This window comes from Polistes dominula, unplaced genomic scaffold (assembly GCF_049000335.1).
Source record: "Polistes dominula isolate Pdom_NZ unplaced genomic scaffold, Pdom_raw_medaka contig_19, whole genome shotgun sequence".
In the NCBI taxonomy this organism is placed as follows: domain Eukaryota; kingdom Metazoa; phylum Arthropoda; class Insecta; order Hymenoptera; family Vespidae; genus Polistes; species Polistes dominula.
In genome coordinates, this window is record NW_028301058.1 from 3,847,860 (window position 1) to 3,871,985 (window position 24,126).

Genomic DNA, 24,126 nt, shown 5'->3' on the forward strand with positions numbered 1-24,126 from the left:
ATATTACGATTTATAAATTATTTTTTTTTCTAACAAAAATATATATTCTCTTTTCGCAAACATATGTATAGTATACATAAGAGAAACTTGAACAATACATTCCTACTATATATGTATGTCAAGTGATATAGCAAATAATGGCAATGATACCGATAACAAATAATAACAAACAGGGGACAATAATACTGAAATGATTGTTTAATAAGTATGATTTGACAAACTAGAGTTATGAGACTCAGTACTGTAAATATGAATGATATATGGAGGAAACATATTGTGACGTCCCAGAAGGGGATATCGAGGAACAAGAACAATTCTAAAGATTATTTTCTCCGATCCGGCCACGCTACCAGCGTTTACTCGTCTAAGAGAATGAGTGCCCTATTTTGGATCAGTCTGTGGAGCCAGTACTTTACCCGGGATCTGGGCTGAGAAAGTGAAACCTATTAAGCGAGTAAGAGATAGTGGTTTACCCAATATTACTATTGCCTTAAGGTGTTTAAGAATCCCCGAAAGATAGTCTTTCTTTGGCGTTGATCGTCAGATTTCGGAAACTCTTCGAATCCTTTGGTGTCCAGTGCTGTGTCGATAGGATACTGGATTCGCATATGATGATGAACTTAGTTCGGTTCTTGCACAAGCACTTCCAAATTTATGAAATAACAGTATATTCTTAAATAAGGTTTAAATTACACAGATTTTGCAAATAGTAAATTTAAAATAAAACGCTAATGTGGCTGAGTTAGTAAATTTAAGTTAAGTGCGAATACTAAGTAATTAATAGATTAAGTAGATTACAGATAACAAAATAAGACTAAGAACAATTTCTATTTGCGAACTCTTAAGAAATATGAGGTAGACTAATTTTTAATGTGTGTGGTAGACTGCCGGCAGGGAAGAACACAGTTTTCCCGCCGGGCCCAATTCGGAAAGGTGGGAACACCTCCCACTTGCGCAAAATGCTTCCTCCACCATCCACTTCGATTCGGTATTCTACTAATTTTGTGATATGACATGCTGCTGATTACGATTCCACGAACTGGATAAATATCAGTTACTATCAACCGTGGATCCTGCGAATTAAGAAAAATATCCTTTTTCATTTAAACAAATATCAGTTACGGTTACCCGTGAATTCTACAAACGACATGCGCGTTCTATCTTTGAAGCGTAATCTCAACAATAGTCAGCAGGAAAATGGGTACTGTAGGATTGCAAAAGTTTAGTATCACTTACTTATTCACGATCATGAACGACCATTGATTCTTGCTATTCTATTTACAATATATACTAACGAATGCCAATGTCGATGGTCGTTCATGAGAGTGTTTATAAAATAGAATTAAGAATACAAATATACTTATGTGTAAAGAAAACCATAATGTACAAAATATTACGAAATACGAATACAGCTAAAGTTGTAATTAACAAATGACTTATCAGTAGGATATTCGTATAATTAGCATAGCAAAGTTCGAAGTTAGTCGTCACTGGGACGTGACAATATAATGGTAGCACCTGGAAAAATAATTTCTTTTAGATTACTCTTATTGTGTATTTCACTTGTATTCTACAATCATTGAGTGATTTTGTAATTATAAATAATTCTGTTGAGAAGAATGTTATATTATATTACATTATATTAGGTTGGGTAATAAGTTCATAACGTTTTTATTTTTTTTTTTAAACGATTTTTTTGCTGGTTGACAAAGTGTATAATATTCATTTGATAGAGCTCTTACTGCTCTACAAAATTGTGCTAATCGTCTTTTTGAGTAATTTATTTTTTTATTATTTTTGAGGCTTAGAAATGGAATATCCAAGAGGTATAAAGAAACATTTATGATTCTGCTCTTTTCCGCTTTACATCGAGACCCAAAAGCTGCTGAAGCAGTCCCGTACATTTGCAACGTATACGGAGAAGGTGTCATAGGCGAGTCTATGGCATGGAAATGGTTTGCAAAATTCAAAAATGGCGGTTTTGACGTCGATGACATGTCCTGCAGCGGAAGATCTTCTGAATTCGACGAAGAGTGCACCTCAACGCACTTTTATAGGAGAACGGTCACCAAAAAAGTCGTAAATTGGCCGAAAAAATGAACTGCGATCATAAAACGATTCTCAATCATCTTCATTCAATGGGATTTGCCTAAAAATTGGGAGCCTGGGTGCCTCACGAGCTTAAAGAAAACAACAAAGAAAATAGGCGAATACATAAAATAAAAATATATAATATATGCATATGTAGTTGTATAATTTTAGGTGCAATAAACAATTATAATAGATACAGTAATAGTTATTTATATACATTATTTACATATATAAATTTAAATGCATTATATTTCAAGCAGTCGCAAAAACCTTAAAGGCCTTGGGATACTGGTTTTTCTTTTTCTTTTTATCCAATTTTTCATATAAATAATTGAAATTCTAATATGTATTTTTAAAATGTATGTTTATCAATTAAAAATTTTTTATCCGCATAAATATGTAAGTAAATATTAAAAACGTGATTTAATAAAAAAACAAAAGAAAAAAATTAAATGAATTGAAAGACTACCAATAGAAAAAAAAATGTAATCAATATACATAGTTACATAATTTTTCATTTTTTATTGCATTACTATTACATTAACTCTGGACGTAAAAAGAAAGTTTATTTAAATTAAAGAGAGTCATTTTGAAATGTACGATTATTTCAATATGTCATGTTTAGATGATAAAACTGCGCTTAGATTAAATATAAAAGGTAAATATGTTGATGCAAGATTAGTGCCACAAGTTATGCTATAATAATATTTCTATTTAATATATTTTACCATAGTAAACAGTGAAAATTTATTACCAGTTCCACAAAAATACAATGTTGGATCATTAAGGTAAATTACATAAATTTATAACTTATTTTAAATATTTTTTAACAAAGTTTGAACACAATGAATTTAAATCAAATAACCGTTATATCAATTAAGATTACCCGAAGATCCATCATGGCCAAAAATTCCACAACGTAAATTAGTAGATAATGCAGATGACATTATTCATCCTCCATATATTATTACATTAACAGGTACACCAAGGAAAAGTCGTTCTACAGTACGTACACCGCAATGTCAGTAAGTGATATTCTAAATAACCTCATAGAAATGTTAATATTACTTCGTTTTTAAGAAGTAATAAATAAATGTGAAAGAAATTCTTCTTAAATTACAGATCATTCAAAACAATGGAAATGAAAGATCTAAACTTTTCCGTCTATCAAAAACCACTTAATACAATGAAAAGAAAACCTAGTTCTTTGGATCCTCGTTTTAAGCGGTAAATATTTTACAATATACAAAATGGATGTTTTATACATAAAAAATAATTGATTAAAATATAGTATTTATTATTTTATATAGTGTGACTACAGTTAAAAATCAGACTATACCAACACAGTCTAATAAACAATATAATAATTCGAAAGAATCACAGCAGACTACTTCTATTTTAGAAAAATCACAACTTCCCTGCGAAACGACGAAAAAAGCTGCTTCTGAGAAAAATTTAAACATGTACAGTTTATTTAATAAGAAATATTTAAGTTTAATTGTGCAATTATAAATTTCACAATATAGACTTTACGACATTTAAAATAAATATTTTATATATAGTCAACAGATAATACAAGAAAATACCAAGAAGCCAGAAAATGAAGAAGTAATTAAGTATAATAATAATAATTTTAAACAAGAACTTTTAAATGGAGAATTACTTCAAAAAAGTAATGCGGAAGATAACAACACACTGGAGTGTAAAGCTAACATAGCAAAGGATCATAATACTAATAATTTAATAAATATAAATAGTACAAGTATAATAGATTCTGTAGATATTAAAGAAAATATTGATCCCAGCTCAGAAAATAATAAAAATATCATAGAAAAAGAAATATCTATGGGTGAACAAATATCAACCTCTATCTGTAATGAAAAACAAATATTAGAAACTAAAACAAACAATGATTTAAAAGGGTTACCAGGAAATCAATCATTACAATCTGCCAATGTATGTATTTTTATATATTAGATATTTATACAATTACAGTATCTTATTAACCATTTTGATAAATTTTGTTCATACATATATTAGGTTATGAATAAATATTTAAGCATTTTAATTTAGCTAAATTTGTCTTTCTTTAGGAGTCTGATGGTCCAATCTTACTTGTAATGAAGAAAAAAGTACATCCTTTACCCGTTGACAAAATATATGCAACACAATGTTACAATGTACAAGTACCAGTAATTACATATCAAAATGTACCCTTAAAAATATCGACTTATCAATCGGGAGAGATTAATATTTCCCTTGTATTGCAAGTACTTTGCCAATAAGTGACTTATGTACAACTACACAATTTCAAGTAAAAGATACAAACGTTCATACATCGTCGTATGAAAAACAAAATTTGGATAATTTACAAAAAAAAATGAAGTAGTAGATACTGGAAAAAATGATACTATACATATTCGAGATAAGCAGAAAAATCTTATTTTAGAGAATAAAACGGAGGACAGATTTTCAGAGCAGTCCACAGTTGAAGAAAATTATTACGATACTTCTTCTTTACCAAATAATAATAAAATTCTAATTTCTGCTAGTAATAATAATACTTATAATTGTTCTAACGATTATTTGAAAGTTATATCGCATCAACGACCAACAGAAAATAATGATTCGGGTGCTTATACATCTATTAAAATTTCAAATTTAAAAAAATATAATTTTAGTAAACAACGGAAAATGAAGTCTGAAGAAAATTTGTCGCTAAAAAAAAATACATATAGTAAAAAACTCTTTCAATCTTCGGAACCACATATTACATCGAGGCGAAAACGAATAAGAGCTAATTTTTCTAAAAGAGCCAGATCTTACTTTCAAAAAAGTCTAAATCCAGAGTAGTAAATTCTAATTGTACTTTAACACAGTCGAGTTATCAACAAACAAACTATAAATATGATCCAAGATTTTTGAAAATTGAACAATATACGAAAGATAAAAATTGTCATTTCTTAATGTTAAAGAAACCTATTCATGAAAGAAATAAGGATAAAAATATGGATTGCATTAAGATGGAATCTTCGGTTGAAAATCCAACTATCTCTAGCAATGTCTTTTGTCAGCAAAATAAGGAGAATAAATATAATAGTTTAGAAAGATTGGATAAAAATAACTCTATTGAAAATCCTGTAAGAATACCTCTTAAAACTCAAGAATTATTAAATAAAAGTTATCTGGAATACTATAATAAATTAAAACAAAATTCAGGCAACATGGAAAATGTACGACAAAAGTATTTTCATAAAGTAGCGTTAGACGCTCCTTATGTTAAAAAAGAAAAAGTAAACTATTCTATAATAATATTTATAACGATCGAACTAAATTTAATCCAGAAATACAAACGATAGAACAATGTTCAGCTCTATCGAGTATAATTAATAAAAATCTGTAAGTTTTGACATCGTATGTATATAGAAATAAACACAGAGACCTACGTATTTATAATTCAATAATATTTAGGGATTCCACTATACAACATATGAGCGATACAACACAAACAAAACAATTATATGTTAATAGAAATATCAGATCATCTCCAGATCCTAAAAGAGGAATTCAAATTAAAACGATACAAAATGTAGCTTCTAAGATACCTGCAGATATTTATGAAAATTCTATTACGTCGTCTACGTTTGTAGATAAAATTAAACATAAGAAAGAGAAGTGTATCGAAAAAAGATTTCTTAAATTAAAAACTATCCGTAAGTGTATAAAATATATAAGATAGATTTTAAAGAAAATTTCTAAAATATATTTTATTTCAGTATTTTTTGGCACCATAATGTATGCCCTTGTTGTATTTTTACCTATGATCTATGATTACTTCTTTTACGAAGATTATGATGATTACCAGGATTTGACGTATATCGAATTTATAGTAGATTATACGATTTCGTCTTTTAAGGAAGCTTTTAGTAGTTTTTTTAATACATTTTATAGAATCTTTTTTCAGCCGGTAAGACTTAACAAGAAATATTAATTTTCAAGAATGTTTATAAAATATATAAAGGAAACATTTTTCCCTTTCGGGCTTTGTAGCTACTAGAATTTTATAATAATATATATACAGTAAATAAATTTCTGTAGATTTTTGTAATTTTCAGCAGCGTGCCTGTAAGAAATGTAACGGCATATCTTAACTTGTTGCTAGCGATTATTTCATTACATACAAAATGAAAGATGAAAAGTATTTTTTGATATACATATATTATTTATTATTTTTATATAGAGAAATTATTTTTTATATCTATAATAAAAAATTTTCTTAGTTTTTTATATAAACATTCTATAATATAAATGTAAATAAATTAGATCTAATTTAAATTCCCAATTAAAGGGTTTAAGAAATCTAAAAAGAAAAAGAAAGTAGGTCTTGTGAAAGATTATACTGTTAATATTTATATAAAAAATAAAACAAAGTATATTTTCAATAAAAATGCAAAATTTTTTTTATACAGAATTATATTATTATACAGAACCTATAACAATTGTTTTTTAATTTTAGCATATCATTGGTTCCCAACTTTTTTTACTATCTCCTGTCTAACAATAAGCATCTTTTACATATAATTTTTATTGTTAGGAAAGCGAATTCCTACTCACGCGGTAGAAACCAAAAATACTATTAACTTGCCCCGTTTTCCAATTACAGCACTAAAGCGTATTATGCGGGCATAATGCTCAACGTTGAATGTTTCAACTAGAGCATCGCATCGCACAATCGAGCACTGTAAAAAGTGTTGCTCTCGAGTGATGCGTGCAATCGATACCAACTCAGTAGCAGAAAATAACCAAGTGTTTCTTCTTTAAGTTGGCATTGATCGAAATTTTAGTTATATTATCGTTAGCAGCGATCCCATTTGTACGATAATTATCGTACGCGTACGATAATTTGAGGGCATGTACGATCCAAAATTCGTGGCGTACGATCCATTTGGAATTTCGAAAACTTGATGACCTTTTTCTTTTTTAGTCAACAAATTTTGGAAAGATGCACCCCCACCACTACCACCGCCGCCCCTACCATCCCAACCACCACTACTACCACCACCCAATGCTGTCAGATCGTGGGTAAATCTTACCCTCTCCCTGTGCCACTGGGATTGCACACAATGAAAGTTTTCCATGTCCGTGTGTTTGGGATTTCGAGGAAAGCGAGTGTAACCGAAGTTGGCGGTTGGCCACGAAGTGGCACATTATGAAAGCGACTCGTGTCCATGTGTTCGGACGACACGTGTCGCTTTCATAGTGTGCCACTCTGGCGTGCCCGCCAACTTCGGTTACACTCGACTTCTTTCGACATCCCAAACACACGGACATGGAAAACTTTCATTGTGTGCAATTCCAGTGGCACAGGGAGAGGGTAAGATTTACCCACGATCTGACAGCACTGGCATAATGCTCAACGTTGAATGTTTCAACTTTCAACTAGAACATCGCACAATCGAGCACTGTAAAAAGTGTTGCTCTCGAGTGATGCGTGCAATCGATACCAACTCAGTAGCAGAAAATAACCAAGTGTTTTTTCTTTAAGTTGGCATTGATCGAAATTTTAGTTATATTATCGTTAGTAATATTGTTTATTGTTGAAAAAATTCTTAAAGCTTTCTTCTCATCGTAGTTTTTTGGAAATAATAAAAAGTTAATTCAGACTGTTAAAAAATAAATATAAGTATGGATGAAGGTATAAACATTGACTATTTTTTTTTATATTCTACACATAAAATGTGAATACAATTTCATTTTAAAATACAAAACTATAAATAAATTTATTTTACAGAAATATACTATTATACAGAAGAGCAAGAGTTTAAATGCGAAGAGTCAGAAGTTAATAATTATTTATCATCAGGTACAAATAGTTCTTATTGATATAAAATTTATACCTCTCTTTGCATTTTATTAAATATTGAATTGTACCGATGACGAGTGCTGCGACGAATCTTTGTATCTGATATTTTCGAAATTAGTTAACAAATCTATATTAGTAATAAATTCGTATTTTGTTCTGTAACCAAAGTGCTTTTGCAAGAACCGAATCCAGTAACCTACAACATGGCACTAAACACCAAAAGACTCGTAAATAATAGTTTATAGACTGCACATTAGATTTTGAGGTTTTAATTAAATTATAATTGTCTGTTGTATCTTAATATTTCAGATGCTGTGTGGACACAGAAAGCCACGATGGCAATGCTTAGCTTATACGAAGAAAATATACACATGATTATGAATACCGGCTAGAAATCACAGGTGTGGAAGAAAATTTCAGAAGGTTTAAAAGATTTATGTATACAGGTAAAAATACTTAATATCATCAATGCTGAAGGTGCATTAAACTATTGATAGTGTGTTGATTAAAACTTTTCGATATAAGCATTGATTTATGGTTTTACAGATAACAGCAGATCAGATTAAATGGAAATTTAATCGCTTAAACACTAAATATAAGGAGTGTATCGACAACAATAATAAGAGTTGAAGAGCTCATATGACATTTGAGTATTATGAGCAGTTCGAACAAATTTTTCATAAAGTCAAAAACGTTTCTACTCCACGTACATTTTCTTCTTCGATATTTTCTACAGATAAATAAAAAAGAAAGTATGACACAACCGGATCAAAAAACATTAGTAAGAGTAAACAATTTAAATTAGATACTACATCCAGCGAAAAGAATCCACCACCAGTTGATGAGTCTCCAAAACTCAAAACAAGTCCGGTTGCAGGTGTTAAAAAAATCTGCCTAAGTTCCAAAAAAATATATATTATGTTTACTTGGATTAAGACGGCGTATGTCCTGTCGACAAATATTCTACAATTTTCGTCTCTATCTATGGCTATCGCATTCAGCATTCCATCTTGATGGATAGAAATTTGAAAATATTAGTTTTTGTCAGCTACCTACACCCCAAGGTCGGTTCCTTATCAGGAGAAAAGAATTATAAAAAACAGGGAAGGTCTGTTAAAATACGATCTACATTTATTATCTTTATTATAGATGCGATAATATTCATGCCAATAGTTTTTTTTTTTACAACGTGTCATATCTTTTCTATTTAAAAATGTTTCTATTTTATTAAAAGATTAGTATTAAATTCTTTATTTCGCAAATATTATAATAAATAATTATGAAGTACACGAAATATATAATAATTGTATTGTCTGAAATATTTAAAAAAAAAAAAAGATTACCAGATACATCAGAGAAAAAGAATTAAAAAATACTGCGGAATAAATTAGGAGCAGATGACAAATTCCATTCAATTCAATTCAATTCAATTCAATTCGTTTATTCTGCTTATAAGTTACATACTCGTAGCAGAGTGAGTTCTTTGTATATTCATTTATGATCTATGATTAACAATGTTTAAACTAAGAAAGTTTCGCACGCGTAATTGACGGTAAGAATGTAAGAGGGTATATTATTCGTACAGGATAAAAGCCCTTAACATTAACGCATTCACAATATATGCATAAAAAGCCTTCAAGTCTCTAGTTTCTGTTAGATTACAAATTGTCATTAAAGAGTTCGCAGAGTTCTTTATGATGCTCTTCAGGTAATGTTCACGCATGCTGTGGTAGGCAGGGCACTCGAATAAAAAATGGCTGGCTGTTTCATTGACTTTTAAGTTACAAATGGAGCACAACACTCTTTGGTCGATTAAATATGATTCGCCCTTGTACGAAAATCTTAATACATAAATAGTGGAAAGTCTTAGTTGCGCTAAGATCTTTGCAGCGTAGAACATATTTCGGTTATATAGGTACTTAGCAGCCGTGCCTTGGGTTACTCTCAGCACTCTACATGTTAAAGATTCTGTGCTGAGGCATTTATTGAGATCCTGTGCCCTCAGTAACTGTGCAAACTTTTCGCAAGCGTAGCTTTCCTTTTCTTGCCAATATTCTGGGTTCAAGTTTTCCCACATGTAGCTTAGACCTATTGGCTCTAGCATTTTGTTGAGTTGGGCTACCCAATTGTATTTTACGTTTAACGTATTATCGTTTCTAAATAGGTGTATCTGGCGTAACAAGCAGAGTCGTGGGAGTCTACGTTGATCCATTTGTAATAATTTAATTACCCATTTCCATGCATATTTGAAAACTTGTAGCGCCACTTTTACGAGGCCTAATTCTAAGCGTAACAGTCCATTAGGTGCACTTCTCGGCAGTGCCAGGACCCTTTTAAAATAGTTCGTCTGTACTATTTCCATTTCGTTCAATTGTCTGAGCCCCCAAATATGAGCCGAATACAAAAGTGTCGAAGCAATCAGGCTATTGTACAGTTTTATACGCCCTTCCCACGAGTCCGCCTTGGATTTGCCCAGTATTTGCATCGTTGTGCCTATCGCCATATTTGCATTTCGGACCGCTGACTCTCTCGCTGTTCTACCTAATCCGGAAGAGGAAAACTGAATGCCTAAGTACTTGTATACCTTTACGACCTTGAGGGGGGTTTTATTAAACGCGAAGGTTTCTTTTGATGCTCGGCTTCCTCTGTGGAAATTTACGACTTCCGTTTTCGTCGTGTTTACTTCTAGACCATTTGCGGAACAGTATTTTTCTAGGGCTGTTATAATTTTCCTCAAGGTTACTGGGGTTCTAGCCAGAGCTACAGCATCGTCCGCGAATAGCAGTAGTATAATATCGTTCAGTCCGTCAATGCTTATACCGCCCAAGTCAGCTCCTCTAAGGGCTTTCTCCATATCGGAGATGAATAGAACGAATAACAGTGGACTTAGTATTTCCCCTTGAAGAACGCCCTCAGTAACATCGATTGGCCTGGATAGTTCCATGTTTATCTTTACGCGAAAAGAAGCGTGGTCATAAAGCGATCTTAGCACCCGGATAAATTTCGAGCTGACCCCCAGTTTGTGTAACTTTGACCAAAGAAGCGGATGTTTAATTGAGTCAAACGCGCGGCGGAAATCCACAAAAAGGGCATATAGAGCACCTTTATTGAGTCTTAATTGGAAATGTACCGCCGACTGTAGGACGTAAATATTGTCTATACAGCTGCGTTTATTCCGAAAGCCGCACTGTGATTCCGGCAGCACACTTCTGCTTTCAGCCCAACTACGCAGTCTCTTGGCTAAAACCTGGGTGAATATTTTCGATATGACATTACAAAGTGCAATACCTCTATAATTTCCTGGGTCTTTTTTGCATCCCTTTTTGTGAATCAGCGTGAGAATTGAACACGCCCATTTTTTCGGCATTTGTTCCTTATTAATTATATTATTGAACAGTGATTGCATATAGTTTAACCAAGACCGCGGTAAATTGCGGTAAAATTGCGCTGTTATGTTGTCTTCACCTGGAGATTTACCTGGTTTACATTTTTTCAAAGCCTCGATAATTTCTGGAAACGATATTTCTGAGTCTAACAACGTGTCAGCAACATCGGCATATATCACCTGTAGGCTAGGTCTGGGCGGGAATATTTGTCTATAGAACATCTCCCACTCTTTCAAATCTATCAGGTTTGGAGTAAAGGTGCTAATTTTACATCTACGTACAGCCTGCCAGAATTCTTTTGAATTCCTTACCCCGGCAAATCTATTCTTCAATTCTTTGTAATAGTCAGCTTTTCTATTGGCGATTGAGAGTTTGTATTCTTTTTTTGCTTTGAGATACTCGGCTTGCAGTAAGTTGTTGTTCATATCCGAATTTTTAATCTTCCGAAGCAGTTTTTGAGCTTTTCTTTAATGGACCAGAATTTCTTTATTGTACCAAGGGGCATGAAACCTCCGCACATTGGATCTTTTTACTTCTTTCCACATTCCGGATTTCAGAGCCGCCTTTTGAATTGCTGTCGATAGGATATTACTTTGCTCATCCACTGATAAATTGCCAGTGTTTGTAAAGGCTTCCACTGGTATACTTAAATTATTTAATAGGTCTTGGTATTCAGCAAGCTTGCTCGGTTCCCATATGAATTTTGGTTGCTTAATGTATTTTGTATTTTTTTCCTGTTCATTATTTGCATATTCTCCAACGTTGAGTGGCAGTTGCAGACTCACTCCAATTGGGAAATGATCCGATCCCGTAACAGTTTGCAATACCTCAAAATTTTCTACAATATCCATGAACTGCGTATTGATCCAACATAAATCAATTGTACTTTGACCGTTATGGTTCTCAAAAGTATACTCGCCCTTTAGGTCTCCTATCGTTCGGCCATTTAACAGAATAAAACCATTACTTTCCATAAAATTATTTAGTTCTGTACCCCGTGAATTTACTTTGAGATCTTTAGAATTTCTCTGATTACTAAGCACAGTATTTTCTACAACCTCCGCCTCAAGGTCACCGATCGAGCCAAGTCTTGCGTTGAAATCGCCTGCAATTACGATTGGAACATTTTTATAGTCCGTCATAATTTCGTCTAAAATTAGTTGTAACGATTCTAGCGCAATGTTTATATCATAATTCAGTTTCCAGTAGATGGTTCCCAACACATAATTTACATCCCTTTTACGGACACACACAAAGACATACATTTCTGATTTTCCTATTAACAACATATCGTAATCCTTATGACTTAAAACCATAAAACCACCACTCGCACGGCCAGTACTTTTTTCTTTGACTGCTTCTGAGTATTCGCAGTTGTAATTGTCCCAAGGCGCCGGTGCCGCTACTATCTTCTGCGAGACCCATGTCTCACAAATGCCTAGAAAGTCAGGTTTTGTTGGGAAGCTCACTGTGCCTAGGTTTCGTATCCCGTAGATGTTCCAGAAGATTGCTTGGAATACTGGGGTCGGAGAGGGGGCCATCCTTTGTCGTTTTTTCTCTGCTGACCTTTGGGTTGGTTTTTTGCCACTGGCTGGATATTGTTAGAGTCAGCCTGCCAATGGAATAGCTGTCCGTCGATCTCGATGGTTTTATTACGTATCGTGGCTCTCTTTCCTGCCTTTTCGACTTCTTTGGCTCTAGCTCTTAAGCTCAGGAAGATCTTCCGATCTTCTGGTGTGCGATCTGGCTCGATGTATACATCTTTTCCGTTTAGCTTTTCTTTCTTCAGTTTTAGAATCGTACGTTTAATATCGGATGACTTCAGTTGGACAACAACGATGGAGCGAGTCCCAGGTTTAGACACCATTCTCGCTGAGAGCACCTGGTCTTCAACACCGAATGTGACTTGTAAAAATGTGTTGACTTCGGTTAACAGAGTCTGGGTTCTTGCACGAAGGCCTTTAATTACGATATTATCTCTTCTACGGTTTCTTTCCATCTCGTTTGCCCAGGTAGCTACCTCCTTAACTCTTTTGCACACTTCCGCGTAAAGGGGGATTGACAAATTCCATTCAAAAGCAAGTAAATTACTGTTATATTTTTATTTTGCTTTTTTATAAAATATATTTGATGCATAAAGACAAAATATGTCTATTAAATTTGACTTTTATATGTTTTTATGGAAAATATCCAAAGAGATGTACTGACCCATGCATATATAAAATTTATATTATAAATTGTGATATTTGCGTATTTAAGAAACTTATAGTAATTTTTCAATAAAATGAAAACATTTTTAAGATGTTGAACACCCAGCGTGAATCGTTGGATCTTACCACGGGGCTGAAATTTGAGACTCGTAGTGTACACAGTTTGATAAGCTGAGAGAGCGATACGATTCAATGCATTTTTCAGATTTTTCGTTGTTCAGATCTTTATTTAGACGAGAGTATTTAGAAAGATAAGTTTGTGGTCCAAAGAATAGGGACGAGATATGTTATAAATAATAAGGGTCTCGAAGTGTGGTAGGCTACAGAATTGAAAAAACATTTCTAGAGAATATCTTTATTAGATCTTTCATTGCATTTTACCAGAACCTTCGTTCAGTCCAGTAGTATTTTCCATATGTTTTTCGTAAAGTTTTTATTTCATTTATCCTAAAATGTTTGTTATATAGCGCAAGAATGTAGATGAAAACGGGAAATTGAAAACCATACTAACAAAAAAAATTTTATACCTGAGTTTCAAAAAAAGGATTATTCGTACTTAATTAGTTTCCAAAGAATTATATTTCCTTTGATAAACATCCTACGATTTTGATGTCTATTTATAACTGTCTCATTCAGCATTCCATTTTTATTGCTTTAATTAGGAGACGTGTACATTTTATCAGCTATTCCACCCAGAGACCATAATAGTGACCTTTGCTATGTATGGTTATAATATTATAATAAATAAATCTTACGATTATCATACTCTTGAAACTGTGCATTCGTCTCATTCTCTCGAAACTTAGATTTTTGAAGGTTTCACTTCTAACACGTGTGATTTGCGCACATGACTTTTTTTTTTTTTAGTCATCAAGTTCAAAACCCTACCGTAAGAACGGTAAAAACAGCGTACCGCAGGGAGAAATACTTGTTCATACAGAGATCGTACACAGGTCATACACGGATAGTTGTGGTGGTGGTGGTGGGGGTGCACCTCATCTCTATAGTGCTCTAGGTACGACCGAAGGTCGCGCCCTCTAAGGTTACTAGAAGGCTAGGGAACCACGCTAAAAAGAAGTAGTCACTAGTCTGTACGTAGCCGTTGAGAAGTGTACAAGAAAGAAAAGCAAGTCGCATCCTTTAAATAAAAATAATAAATAAAATTCAGTGTAATATTACTTTTACTATAGAGAAACCCTCTACAGTAAATTGGTGCCGAAACCCGGGAACGTCCGCGTAAAAAATAAAAAAATAATACAAAAAACTAAAATAAAAAAAAATAATAAAGAGAATAAAAAATGGCGCAACCAACCAGCGAAGCCGACGTGAACCGTGCCGATATTGACACAAAGGAAATCAACGTCTGTGAGTTTAGAAATGTAACGCTTCCAGCTTTTTGGAAAGAGGAACCATATTTATGGTTCTTAATGTTGGAAGAGGAATTCGCGGCGTACAACGTTAAATCGGATGCTGTAAAGGTTTCAGCGGTGGTAAGGAATTTGGATACCACGCTGATAAAAGAGGTATACGACATCTTAACATCTCCCCCCGAGCAACGTACGTACACACATTTAAAAGAAGCATTAATACACAGACTAACTAAAACCAGAGAACAACGGGTAAAGCGATTTTTATTGGATAAGATCCTAGAGAAAGAGCGTCTGCCGAAAACGGCCGCAATTTCGGAAAAAGCGCCAATACGAAGTGTCGCTCACACAACAACAAATCTCGACGTAGCAGAATTGGAGCGGGAAATCGCGCAACTAACAAAGAAGCTAGAAAAATCGATGCGCGCAGAAGAAAATACCGAAGTCGAACCCGATCGTTAAGCATTCACCGAAACAATGATAGTCCAGTCAAAATAGCCCTGAACTCGGGTTTTTGAGCTATACGGCTGAAAAAATATGGAAATTATCAGAAAAATGCGTACAAAACTGTGGGCAAAGTAAAAAAGTTCTCAACCACCGGGAAAGGGGTGAAAAAAATTAAAAACTACCCCAAAATACGATTTTTGTATTATATGTTGAAAATATCAAAAAAAGTTTCAAATAAAAGTTGTAGAGCATAAAATTTTAGGCCTATCTCTCTCAGACCATTTTTCCCCTAAAACGCACCCTTTCACCCCTACGACGGTTCAAAGTACTCAAAAAATGAAAATTCAATAAAAAAATATAAAAATTGGACTTTTAAAAATTTTTTTTTTTTAATTATCTTTAAAAAAACTACAAAGAACAATCGTAGGGAAACAAAAAATATTTTTTTCATCCCTTCTATTAAAAATCAAGTGGCGAAAACGGTTTTTGCTCGATATTTCGCTTAAAACGGGTTATTTAACAAAATTTTCTTTTTCATATGAATTTTTAATTTATTTTTTAAATTTTGGTGTTGAATTTATATTTATAAATATTTACCTGTAGGAAATATCCCAAAAAAAATGTCGTATTTTTTTCGTTTCATCGGATTTTGAATTACAACGATCCTAATATCTATTTATCATTTCCGTTGTTTTATTTTATAATATTAAACATTTTTTGTAAAAAATTTATTTTCTATAATTTTTTGCTATATTGGTAAAATAAGTTTTATTTGTGGGGATGGTGGTGTGGTGATTGGCGTGGTTTCAGACAGACAGACAAATATATAGAAGATTTTATTGAATAAAAGAAATGTTTATTATAATATAACAAAAACTTAAGTATTAAGGTTTAAGATAAAGACCGAAAGAAAAATAAGTAACCAGAGTTAGAAAAACCGTAACTACACTCGTATAACACTCACTCGTCACACCGAATCAAAAGGGCCCGAGGACCGCCCTCTTCACCGCGCTTATATATGCATTCACCCCACCAATGGTCCCGATCACTTCCGTTAATCATTCTAGAAATCTCCAGACTATTCCCAATCGGTCAAACAAAAAGACTTCTTCCCGATTTCCGGCTCGGGAACATTCGAGAGATTTCGGGGTGTTTACAAACGATGACATCAGCCGATATCGTACGCTTTTCTTTCTTGCAACATGCACTCGTATCCATATCGCTGCGTGCACTCACACTCATATCCATATCGCTACAAATCTTTCATCAACCACTTTCATATACTCCATACACTCGCACTCTTACATATATATATAACTGAAGATGAAATGGCTAAATACCAATTTTTCCTACATATTATTGCATTTTTATTGGAAATATAAAGTAAATAAGGTTTTATGTTTTTGTCACGTGTCTAGTTTCTTATATTTAAAAACTTTTCTATTTTAATGGAAAATTAGTATAAATTTCCTAAATACGCAAACATTATAATTAAAAAACATGTTTTTAGATATTTATAAGAAAAATATTCTACAATGCTGTTTAATTTTTTTTTTCTCTGATTTATCTGATAATCATTTCATTTTTTTGTAAAATTTTGCAGACAATACATATATATATATATACATAATACAATAAATATAATTATATTCTATGTATATCATAATTGTTAATTATACTATTTGCGAAATAAATAAATAATTTAATAATATTAATTTTTCAATAAAATAGAAACATTTTTAAATAGAAAAGAAATGACACGTTTGGTAAAACATAAACAGACCACGCACCTTCTTTCTTTATTTCGACCGTCGGTTCGTTTGGACCTTATACTTTTGTCGCATACCTACGTGCTTATCTCTGTTTATTCCTTCTACCCTTCTATCGCTCCTACCTACAAACATTTCGAGTATCGAAAGAATACGTGTCCACGCTTTGTAGTATGCAGTCACACACAATCGCACACATATACAACCAGGAGCGATAACTACGAAGCATAGCATAAAGAGGAGACCGAGAATAGGAAAAACTGTATAGCCATATTCCGTCTCTCTCTCGCAGGCTCAATCCTATATGTTTGTCTCTTTCTCTCTCGTTATTTAGTATAGCAGCCGTTACATAGCTGCGTTTCCGTTTATTTACTTTTCAGATCACTCCATTCTAAAGAAGTTTTCACTTCAAAAAAAGGTCATCAACTTTGAAAAAGTTGGAACTTGCACTCTTTTCCCTGATTTTGAAAATCTTGTCCGAGAAATTATCGGATTTCAAATTTTTCCGAACAAAGTCTCTGAGATCACTGCAGAGAAGACACCAGTATGGTTTTGTATGTAAACACGTTTATTGAAATCAAGCGAGATTGAATTATTTATTGATAATTGTATTAAATTTCATTAAAAAAATTATTTGATAGTTGATGTTAGTACTTAATCTTTTTATTTTTAACATTAAAAGATAGATTAAACTACAAAATACTATTCAGTGATTGATTTATAAACACGAATAACCTATTTGGAACGTTTCAGTAATAATTTGGTAAGTAATGTTTTAATATTACTCTGAAAAATAGATAATCTGTTTAAATTATAAAAATACTGGATTTGTTTAGTAATATATATTAAATATATTGAATAACATATTACAAATAAAAGCTCAATAACTCTTATTTTTATTTTAAAACAGATGAAAAGTATGCCAGTAAAAAAAGAAGACAACAACAAAAGATCAGTCGCTGCTAAAAGCAAAATGGTATTATATTCTTATTTTGAAACATTAATTATTTATGTTTATGTTATATAAATATGTAAATTAATTGTAAATTTAAAGATAATAATTGTATCTTTTTTAGGAGTATGAAAGTGGAATAAAATCTGTTGACGAAGAGACCATTATGTCTTTGCTTGCTGAAAATTTATCTATATGAAAATCTATGAGGGCTCAAATAGAGAGAATGAATGCAATTTTAAAAGAATATAAATCGTATTCAGCAGCTTCAGAATATTTAAGCAAATACAATGTTTCATAATCATGAACTTAATTAAACATGGTAAAAATTGTATATATTTAAAAAAAAAAAGTAATGAACTGCACATAGCATAAGTGAGTAGTTAGAATTGTACATTTGAAATAAAATAAATTTGTATCATTTATATGAATATATCTATATTTATTTATTCATTTGTTCCGTTGTAAACATATTATAAAATTATAAATAATAAAATTAACATCATTATTAACAATGCACAATATATGTGCAGCAAATGCATAAATTAAATGTTTAAAATTCTTCATTTCATAGTCGCTAATCCATACACTTTGGTATGCCGTTTGCAGTTCTCATAATAATTTTTCACGCAATACTAACGAACATTGAAAAGATGTTTAATTATTTTATACTTAACACAGCAACAATTTGGAAAATCAATGTTGATTTTATCTGAAATAATACTTTTAGTAAATCAAATGTATTTTTCAATATGTTTTCAGACAGAAATCACTAGTTGTCTACGACTATTACACAATTTCAATAAAATTTCTTCTTCATTCATTCACAAATAATTAAAAAAATTGCAAAAAATAACGATAAAACTCACAGACTAACACTCACTACATATGTTTTTTTAAAACTGTCCGCTCACTGGAGGAGCAAAAATGGCGGATGAGAGTACTCATCTCTATAGTGCTCTAGTGCAAGTAGGGATCCTGTAGGAGGGATGCGCTATACATATTCAGCTCATGTGCCATTGGCTGAAAATTTTGGGGGACCGCTTCCGATCCAACGCGCAGCCATGTGGTTAGTTGTGGTTAGCTGTGGTTAGTTTAAGTTTGGAATACTTATAGTTTTTATTGTGATATTTATGTTTAATTATTTTGTTTTTTTTTTAGTAGTTTTCTATAAGTGTAAGTTTAATTTACTCATTTAATAGTTACAAGTATAAATGTACAAACCTAACCTATAACTTATCGTTTGTTTACAGATTTATTGTTTGTGATGAATAATCATGGTTCGACAGTGTATTCTTAATTACTGCAAAAGTTCAACAAGAACTACGCAAGACCGTAAATACCTTATACCATCGCGTAGGTATAGTCGCAAAAATTTACAAAATTTGAAGCAAACAAATCTCAGTTCGAGTAAAACTATGACCATGTACCACATTGAGAAATAAAAATATGTTAAAATAAATCTATTTTTTAATTGTTTTATATATTTGTCTTATATCTATGTATTAAGATTTTCGTACAAGGGCGAATCATTTTTAATCGACCAAAGAGTGTTGTGCTCTATTTGCAATTTAAAAGTTAATGAAACAGCCAGCCACTTTTTATTCGAGTGCCCTACTTACCGTAGCATGCGAGAACATTACCTGGAGAGCATCATAAAGAACTCTGCGAACTTTTTAGGGACAATTTGTAATCTAACAGAAACTAGAGACTTGAAGGCTTTTTATGCATATGTTGTGAATGCGGTAATGTTAAGGGCTTTTATCATGAACGAATAATATACCCTCTTACATTCTGACCGTCATTTACGCGTGCGAAACTTTCTGATTTTAAACATTTTTAATTATAGATAATGAATGAATGTACAAAGAACTCACTCTGCTACGAGTATGTAACTTATAAGCAGAATAAACGAATTGAAAAATTGTTTTATATATTTGTCTTATTATTATTATTATTATTATTATTATTATTATTATTAATATAATATATATAGTAGATAATTATATTTATCAAAATTGTATAAATTCCTACAAATTGTTTTGAAATTTCAAAATACTGTAACGCCTTTTATCAAATCAAACTTAATTAAGTCTTTCTTATTGAATTTATAATAATTTTTTCGTGTAACCTATTCTATTTTAATATAAATTTTTAATTATCATTAAATATAGTTCATTTTTTCATAATTATTTCAATGTTTGAATCATTCGCGCGCAAAACCGAGTTCCGGTCCCCCAGCAATGTACATGGCGCATCTCTCCTATAGGATCCCTAGGTGCAAGACATCGGAGCTACATCAACCACGGGGTGTCAGCACCGAGCAAGTGCGGGACGCCACATACCTACTTTAGTTGCCAATAATATTAAATTTTTTACTCGGCATACTTCAATTTGTTTACAATTGCTACATTCATACCATACATACTACGTTCACCAGCGCCATTTTGGAAGGTTTTTGAACTGTTACTCATAGAAAACGCTGGACACTTTTTCACATTTTCTCCCATAAGAGATGCTACTCCTTACCTCTACTCTCCATAGTTCTCCTGTGTTTTTACTTCCGTCATCATGATTTTAATGATTGGTAGTATTGCTTTTCTTTAAATGAATGTCACTAAAAATTAGTGAGAGAAGAGAAGTAATCAATTTGAAAGTAGTGAAGCTGTTAGTTGCCTCGGCTGCCGCCTGGTGGCAACATCGAGCCTCAAGCACACATATATAAGGCTCGCAAACGCGCTTTTTTCGGTCACTTTGCCTGGTTTAGGAAGGATATAGTTTTTGTTCTGCCAATTTTTAACGTTTGTTCTTTAAAATATAAAAAACCACGTGGAGGAATAAAATTCACGATAGGAATAATATACATATATATAAATTTAACAAATTAAAAGTATATATTATCATCAATGGCTGACTACTGTATAATAAGTAACGAAATGCCAGGAGATCTGCCATTACCGGACGATGGTCTTACGGCAGCACAACTGTTTGCCAACGGCGATGGGCTAACATATAATGATTTCATCATTTTACCAGGATATATTGATTTTACCGCCGAAGAAGTGGACTTATTATCACCACTTACCAAAAAGATAATGTTAAAAACTCCTTTGGTTTCTTCTCCAATGGACACTGTTACGGAATCTGACATGGCAATTGCTTTGGCTCTTTGCGGTGGAATTGGTATAATACACCATAATTGTACACCTGAATACCAAGCCAATGAAGTACATAAGGCATGTAATGGAATATTAATATGTACTCTGCCAAATTTTTTTTTAACTTCAGAACATTTAATTTGTTAAATATTTTTTACTCCTTGATTGAACATAATTTAAAATACAGAAATATATTTTTTCAGGTGAAAAAGTATAAACATGGATTCATTAGAGATCCGGTTGTGCTATCACCTCAGCATACTGTTAATGATGTTGTAAATGTAAAAACTGAACATGGGTTTTCTGGCATTCCAATTACGGATAATGGAAAAGTAGGTGGTAAGCTTCTAGGCATTGTAACTTCCAGAGACATTGATTTCTTGGAAGATACATTTCAGCAAAGACATACTAAGTTGGAAACGATAATGACGAAATTAGACAATCTGATTACTGCACCAGCCGGCGTAACACTGCAAGAAGCAAATGTAATTCTTGAAAAATCAAAGAAAGGAAAACTTCCTATAGTCAATGATAAAGGAGAACTTATTTCATTAATGGCAAGAACTGATTTAAAGAAAAATCGTAGTTATCCGAGTGCTAGCAAAGATGAGAATAAGCAATTATTAGTAGGTGCTGCTATTGGAACACGTAATACTGATAAACAAAGATTACAACTTTTAACAGCTGCCGGAGTTGACGTAGTCGTATTAGACTCATCTCAAGGGAACTCGATTTACCAAATTGAGATGATTAAATATATCAAATCGGAATATCCGGACTTGCAAATAATTGCAGGTAATGTGGTAACAAGTCTTCAAGCAAAAAATTTAATAGAAGCAGGAGCAGATGCATTGCGTGTTGGTATGGGTTCTGGATCTATTTGTATTACTCAAGAAGTAATGGCGGTAGGCAGACCACAAGCAACTGCGGTCTATAAAGTAGCGGAATATGCCAGAAAATTTGGAGTACCTGTTATAGCTGATGGTGGTGTACAATCTATTGGGCATATTATTAAAAGCCTTAGTTTAGGTGCCTCAACAGTTATGATGGGATCATTATTAGCTGGAACTTCAGAAGCACCCGGTGAATACTTCTTCAGCGATGGAGTTCGTTTGAAAAAATACAGAGGGATGGGTTCTTTAGAAGCCATGAATAGAACCGATGCAAAGGGTTCGGCCATGGATAGATATTTCCACAATGAAATGGACAAATTAAAAGTAGCTCAAGGGGTAAGTGGTTCCATAGTTGACAAGGGATCAGTTTTCAAATTTGCTCCTTATCTACTTTGTGGTATAAAACACGGATGTCAAGACATTGGTGCAAAGTCTGTATCCATTTTAAGATCCATGACATATAGTGGTGAATTAAGATTTGAGAGAAGAACATCTTCTGCTCAGCAGGAAGGAAATGTCCATAGCTTGTTTTCTTATGAAAAACGTTTATTCTAAGTATCTTACTCATAAGAGATATGTATACAACTAAAGTACCTGCATTTAACTGCATACAATTACCATAGGTATTGAAAACCTGTTATATATTAGTATATTAGATCGTAACATAAATTTAGTTGCAAATAAATTTATTTATGTTACGATCTAAATAGCTATGAAACTATTCACATTTCACTATATTTTACTATTAAAACAGATATAATTTTATTAACGACATCAATATATAGTAATAAGTTTGTATTAATATTATACAATAAATTGTGCATATATTGTGTTATCTATGAGAAGAGAAAACTTGAATGAAACTATAGTGAAAAATTTAAAATTTGTTACTCTTTCGGTTTATATGATAATCTTGACTGATAAAGTTAATTCTTTGGTATGATGTGCCAAGAAATGAAAAGGCAAAATTAGATTATTATTGATTATTTTTATTAATTGACTATTACGAATCGTTGATATGTAATTATTTAGATTAATAACACTGTGAATTAATTAACCTATATTCTGAACCAATTTTCTTGTTTTTATATGTAGATTAATAATGAATGAAATTATTCATTCCGATCTCTCTTACGTAAAGTAAGAATTTATATGTCCAATTAATTCATTTTCTCATTGAAAATTTTTTAATAGGATCATAAAAGGCTAATTACAATTACGTAAAAATTTTATACTTTTCTCGTGTATATTTAGATGTCATTTACAAATTATACAAATACTTTTACAAATCTGGTTTAAAATTTTTAAAATTTATAAAATAAATATTCAGAAGTCCGACTTTTTTCTAATCAAATTAGCCAGTCTTTTAGTTTGAGTTATTTTACAAACGTAAATGCTCCATTTTATGGTCTATATTTTATACAAATGTTGTTACAGACAAAAAACTGTATGTTTTAAATAAATATGTACTTAACGTTATAAACCATAAATGTATAATACGTTTATTCAAATTTATTCGCAATCCTTATTGAGGAGTTTAGATACTTTAGCATCAAGCGTTAACGTTAAACGTTATTGAACGTTCGAAAAAAAAAAAAAGTAAAACTAAGCATTCTCGATAACGAGATGAACATACAGATTACAGTTATGAGAATTGTTAAAAAAAAAAATCTAAAACGTCGCTAACATAACGTTTACGTAAATGCATTCCTAAGTTCTTTTAGAGCAGAACTGCAATATTCGTATTAGTAAGCATTACATGTCACGTAATATACGATAGGGTTGCTCAAGGTGAGGATTGTCGTTTACTGATCTATGTATCTCACTCGTAACACTTAAGGAAGCAGTTTATATTTTACGTAATCAAATCCATGCAATTCAAAGTAAATTTTTTTTATTATCTTTATTATAATCATAAAATTAACAAATAAATATATTTATCGTTAATAATTTATTATTTGAATTACCCTATATATAAATATGTGGATAG

At 32.0% G+C, this 24,126-nt stretch overlaps 4 protein-coding genes and 2 long non-coding RNA genes across 9 annotated transcripts; 4 read left to right on the top strand and 2 right to left on the bottom strand.

The window, feature by feature from the left end:
• The first annotated feature begins 473 nt into the window (after window positions 1-473).
• LOC107073057 (uncharacterized) lies at window positions 474-19,547 on the top strand. Its single transcript, XM_089175870.1, is given in 15 exon segments — window positions 474-2,749; window positions 2,825-2,879; window positions 2,973-3,116; window positions 3,214-3,318; window positions 3,402-3,554; window positions 3,654-4,047; window positions 4,185-4,344; window positions 4,347-4,463; window positions 4,466-4,918; window positions 4,921-5,373; window positions 5,376-5,490; window positions 5,563-5,804; window positions 5,868-7,173; window positions 18,848-19,261; window positions 19,339-19,547. Coding segments are annotated over 13 exon segments (2,670 nt in total). The 5' UTR covers window positions 474-2,685; the 3' UTR covers window positions 6,083-7,173; window positions 18,848-19,261; window positions 19,339-19,547.
• LOC107073070 (uncharacterized) lies at window positions 7,227-8,735 on the top strand. 3 transcript variants are annotated; one of them, XR_016177716.1, is made up of 5 exons: window positions 7,472-7,786; window positions 7,883-7,954; window positions 8,123-8,181; window positions 8,264-8,400; window positions 8,501-8,735. It is a non-coding gene; the product is annotated as an uncharacterized LOC107073070 (long non-coding RNA). The 3 variants fall into 3 exon arrangements; XR_016177717.1 differs by lacking the exons at window positions 7,472-7,786; window positions 8,123-8,181 and adding an exon at window positions 7,227-7,465; XR_016177718.1 differs by lacking the exon at window positions 8,123-8,181.
• On the bottom strand, window positions 11,808-14,394 carry LOC149031510 (uncharacterized). Its single transcript, XM_089175861.1, has 2 exons — window positions 14,078-14,394; window positions 11,808-13,997 (listed from the first exon to the last, which is right to left on the bottom strand). The coding sequence occupies exon 2, from the start codon at window positions 12,879-12,881 to the stop codon at window positions 11,808-11,810; it is 1,074 nt and encodes a 357-aa protein (XP_089031987.1). The 5' UTR covers window positions 12,882-13,997; window positions 14,078-14,394.
• LOC107067951 (uncharacterized) lies at window positions 14,645-18,518 on the top strand. The gene is made up of 3 exons (XM_089175869.1): window positions 14,645-17,896; window positions 18,044-18,109; window positions 18,210-18,518. The coding sequence occupies exon 1, from the start codon at window positions 14,849-14,851 to the stop codon at window positions 15,377-15,379; it is 531 nt and encodes a 176-aa protein (XP_089031995.1). The 5' UTR covers window positions 14,645-14,848; the 3' UTR covers window positions 15,380-17,896; window positions 18,044-18,109; window positions 18,210-18,518.
• LOC149031511 (uncharacterized) lies at window positions 19,031-20,645 on the bottom strand. 2 transcript variants are annotated; one of them, XR_016177719.1, is made up of 3 exons: window positions 20,505-20,645; window positions 19,708-20,433; window positions 19,031-19,169 (listed from the first exon to the last, which is right to left on the bottom strand). It is a non-coding gene; the product is annotated as an uncharacterized LOC149031511 (long non-coding RNA). The 2 variants fall into 2 exon arrangements; XR_016177720.1 differs by having other exon boundaries at window positions 19,039-19,169; window positions 19,729-20,433.
• Window positions 20,646-20,836: 191 nt separating this feature from the next.
• ras (Inosine-5'-monophosphate dehydrogenase ras) lies at window positions 20,837-23,626 on the top strand. The gene is made up of 2 exons (XM_015332630.2): window positions 20,837-21,321; window positions 21,447-23,626. The coding sequence occupies exons 1-2, from the start codon at window positions 20,992-20,994 to the stop codon at window positions 22,689-22,691; spliced, it is 1,575 nt and encodes a 524-aa protein (XP_015188116.1). The 5' UTR covers window positions 20,837-20,991; the 3' UTR covers window positions 22,692-23,626.
• Window positions 23,627-24,126: the final 500 nt, after the last annotated feature.

Bases quoted from the DNA above. Each gene is read 5' to 3' on its own strand.
- LOC149031510 (XM_089175861.1), bottom strand. From the start codon at position 12,881: ATGGCCCCCTCTCCGACCCCAGTATTCCAAGCAATCTTCTGGAACATC.
- LOC107067951 (XM_089175869.1), top strand. From the start codon at position 14,849: ATGGCGCAACCAACCAGCGAAGCCGACGTGAACCGTGCCGATATTGAC.
- ras (XM_015332630.2), top strand. From the start codon at position 20,992: ATGGCTGACTACTGTATAATAAGTAACGAAATGCCAGGAGATCTGCCA. The intron at 21,322-21,446 runs GCATGTAATGGA...ATATTTTTTCAG, and splicing joins AAGCCAATGAAGTACATAAG to GTGAAAAAGTATAAACATGG.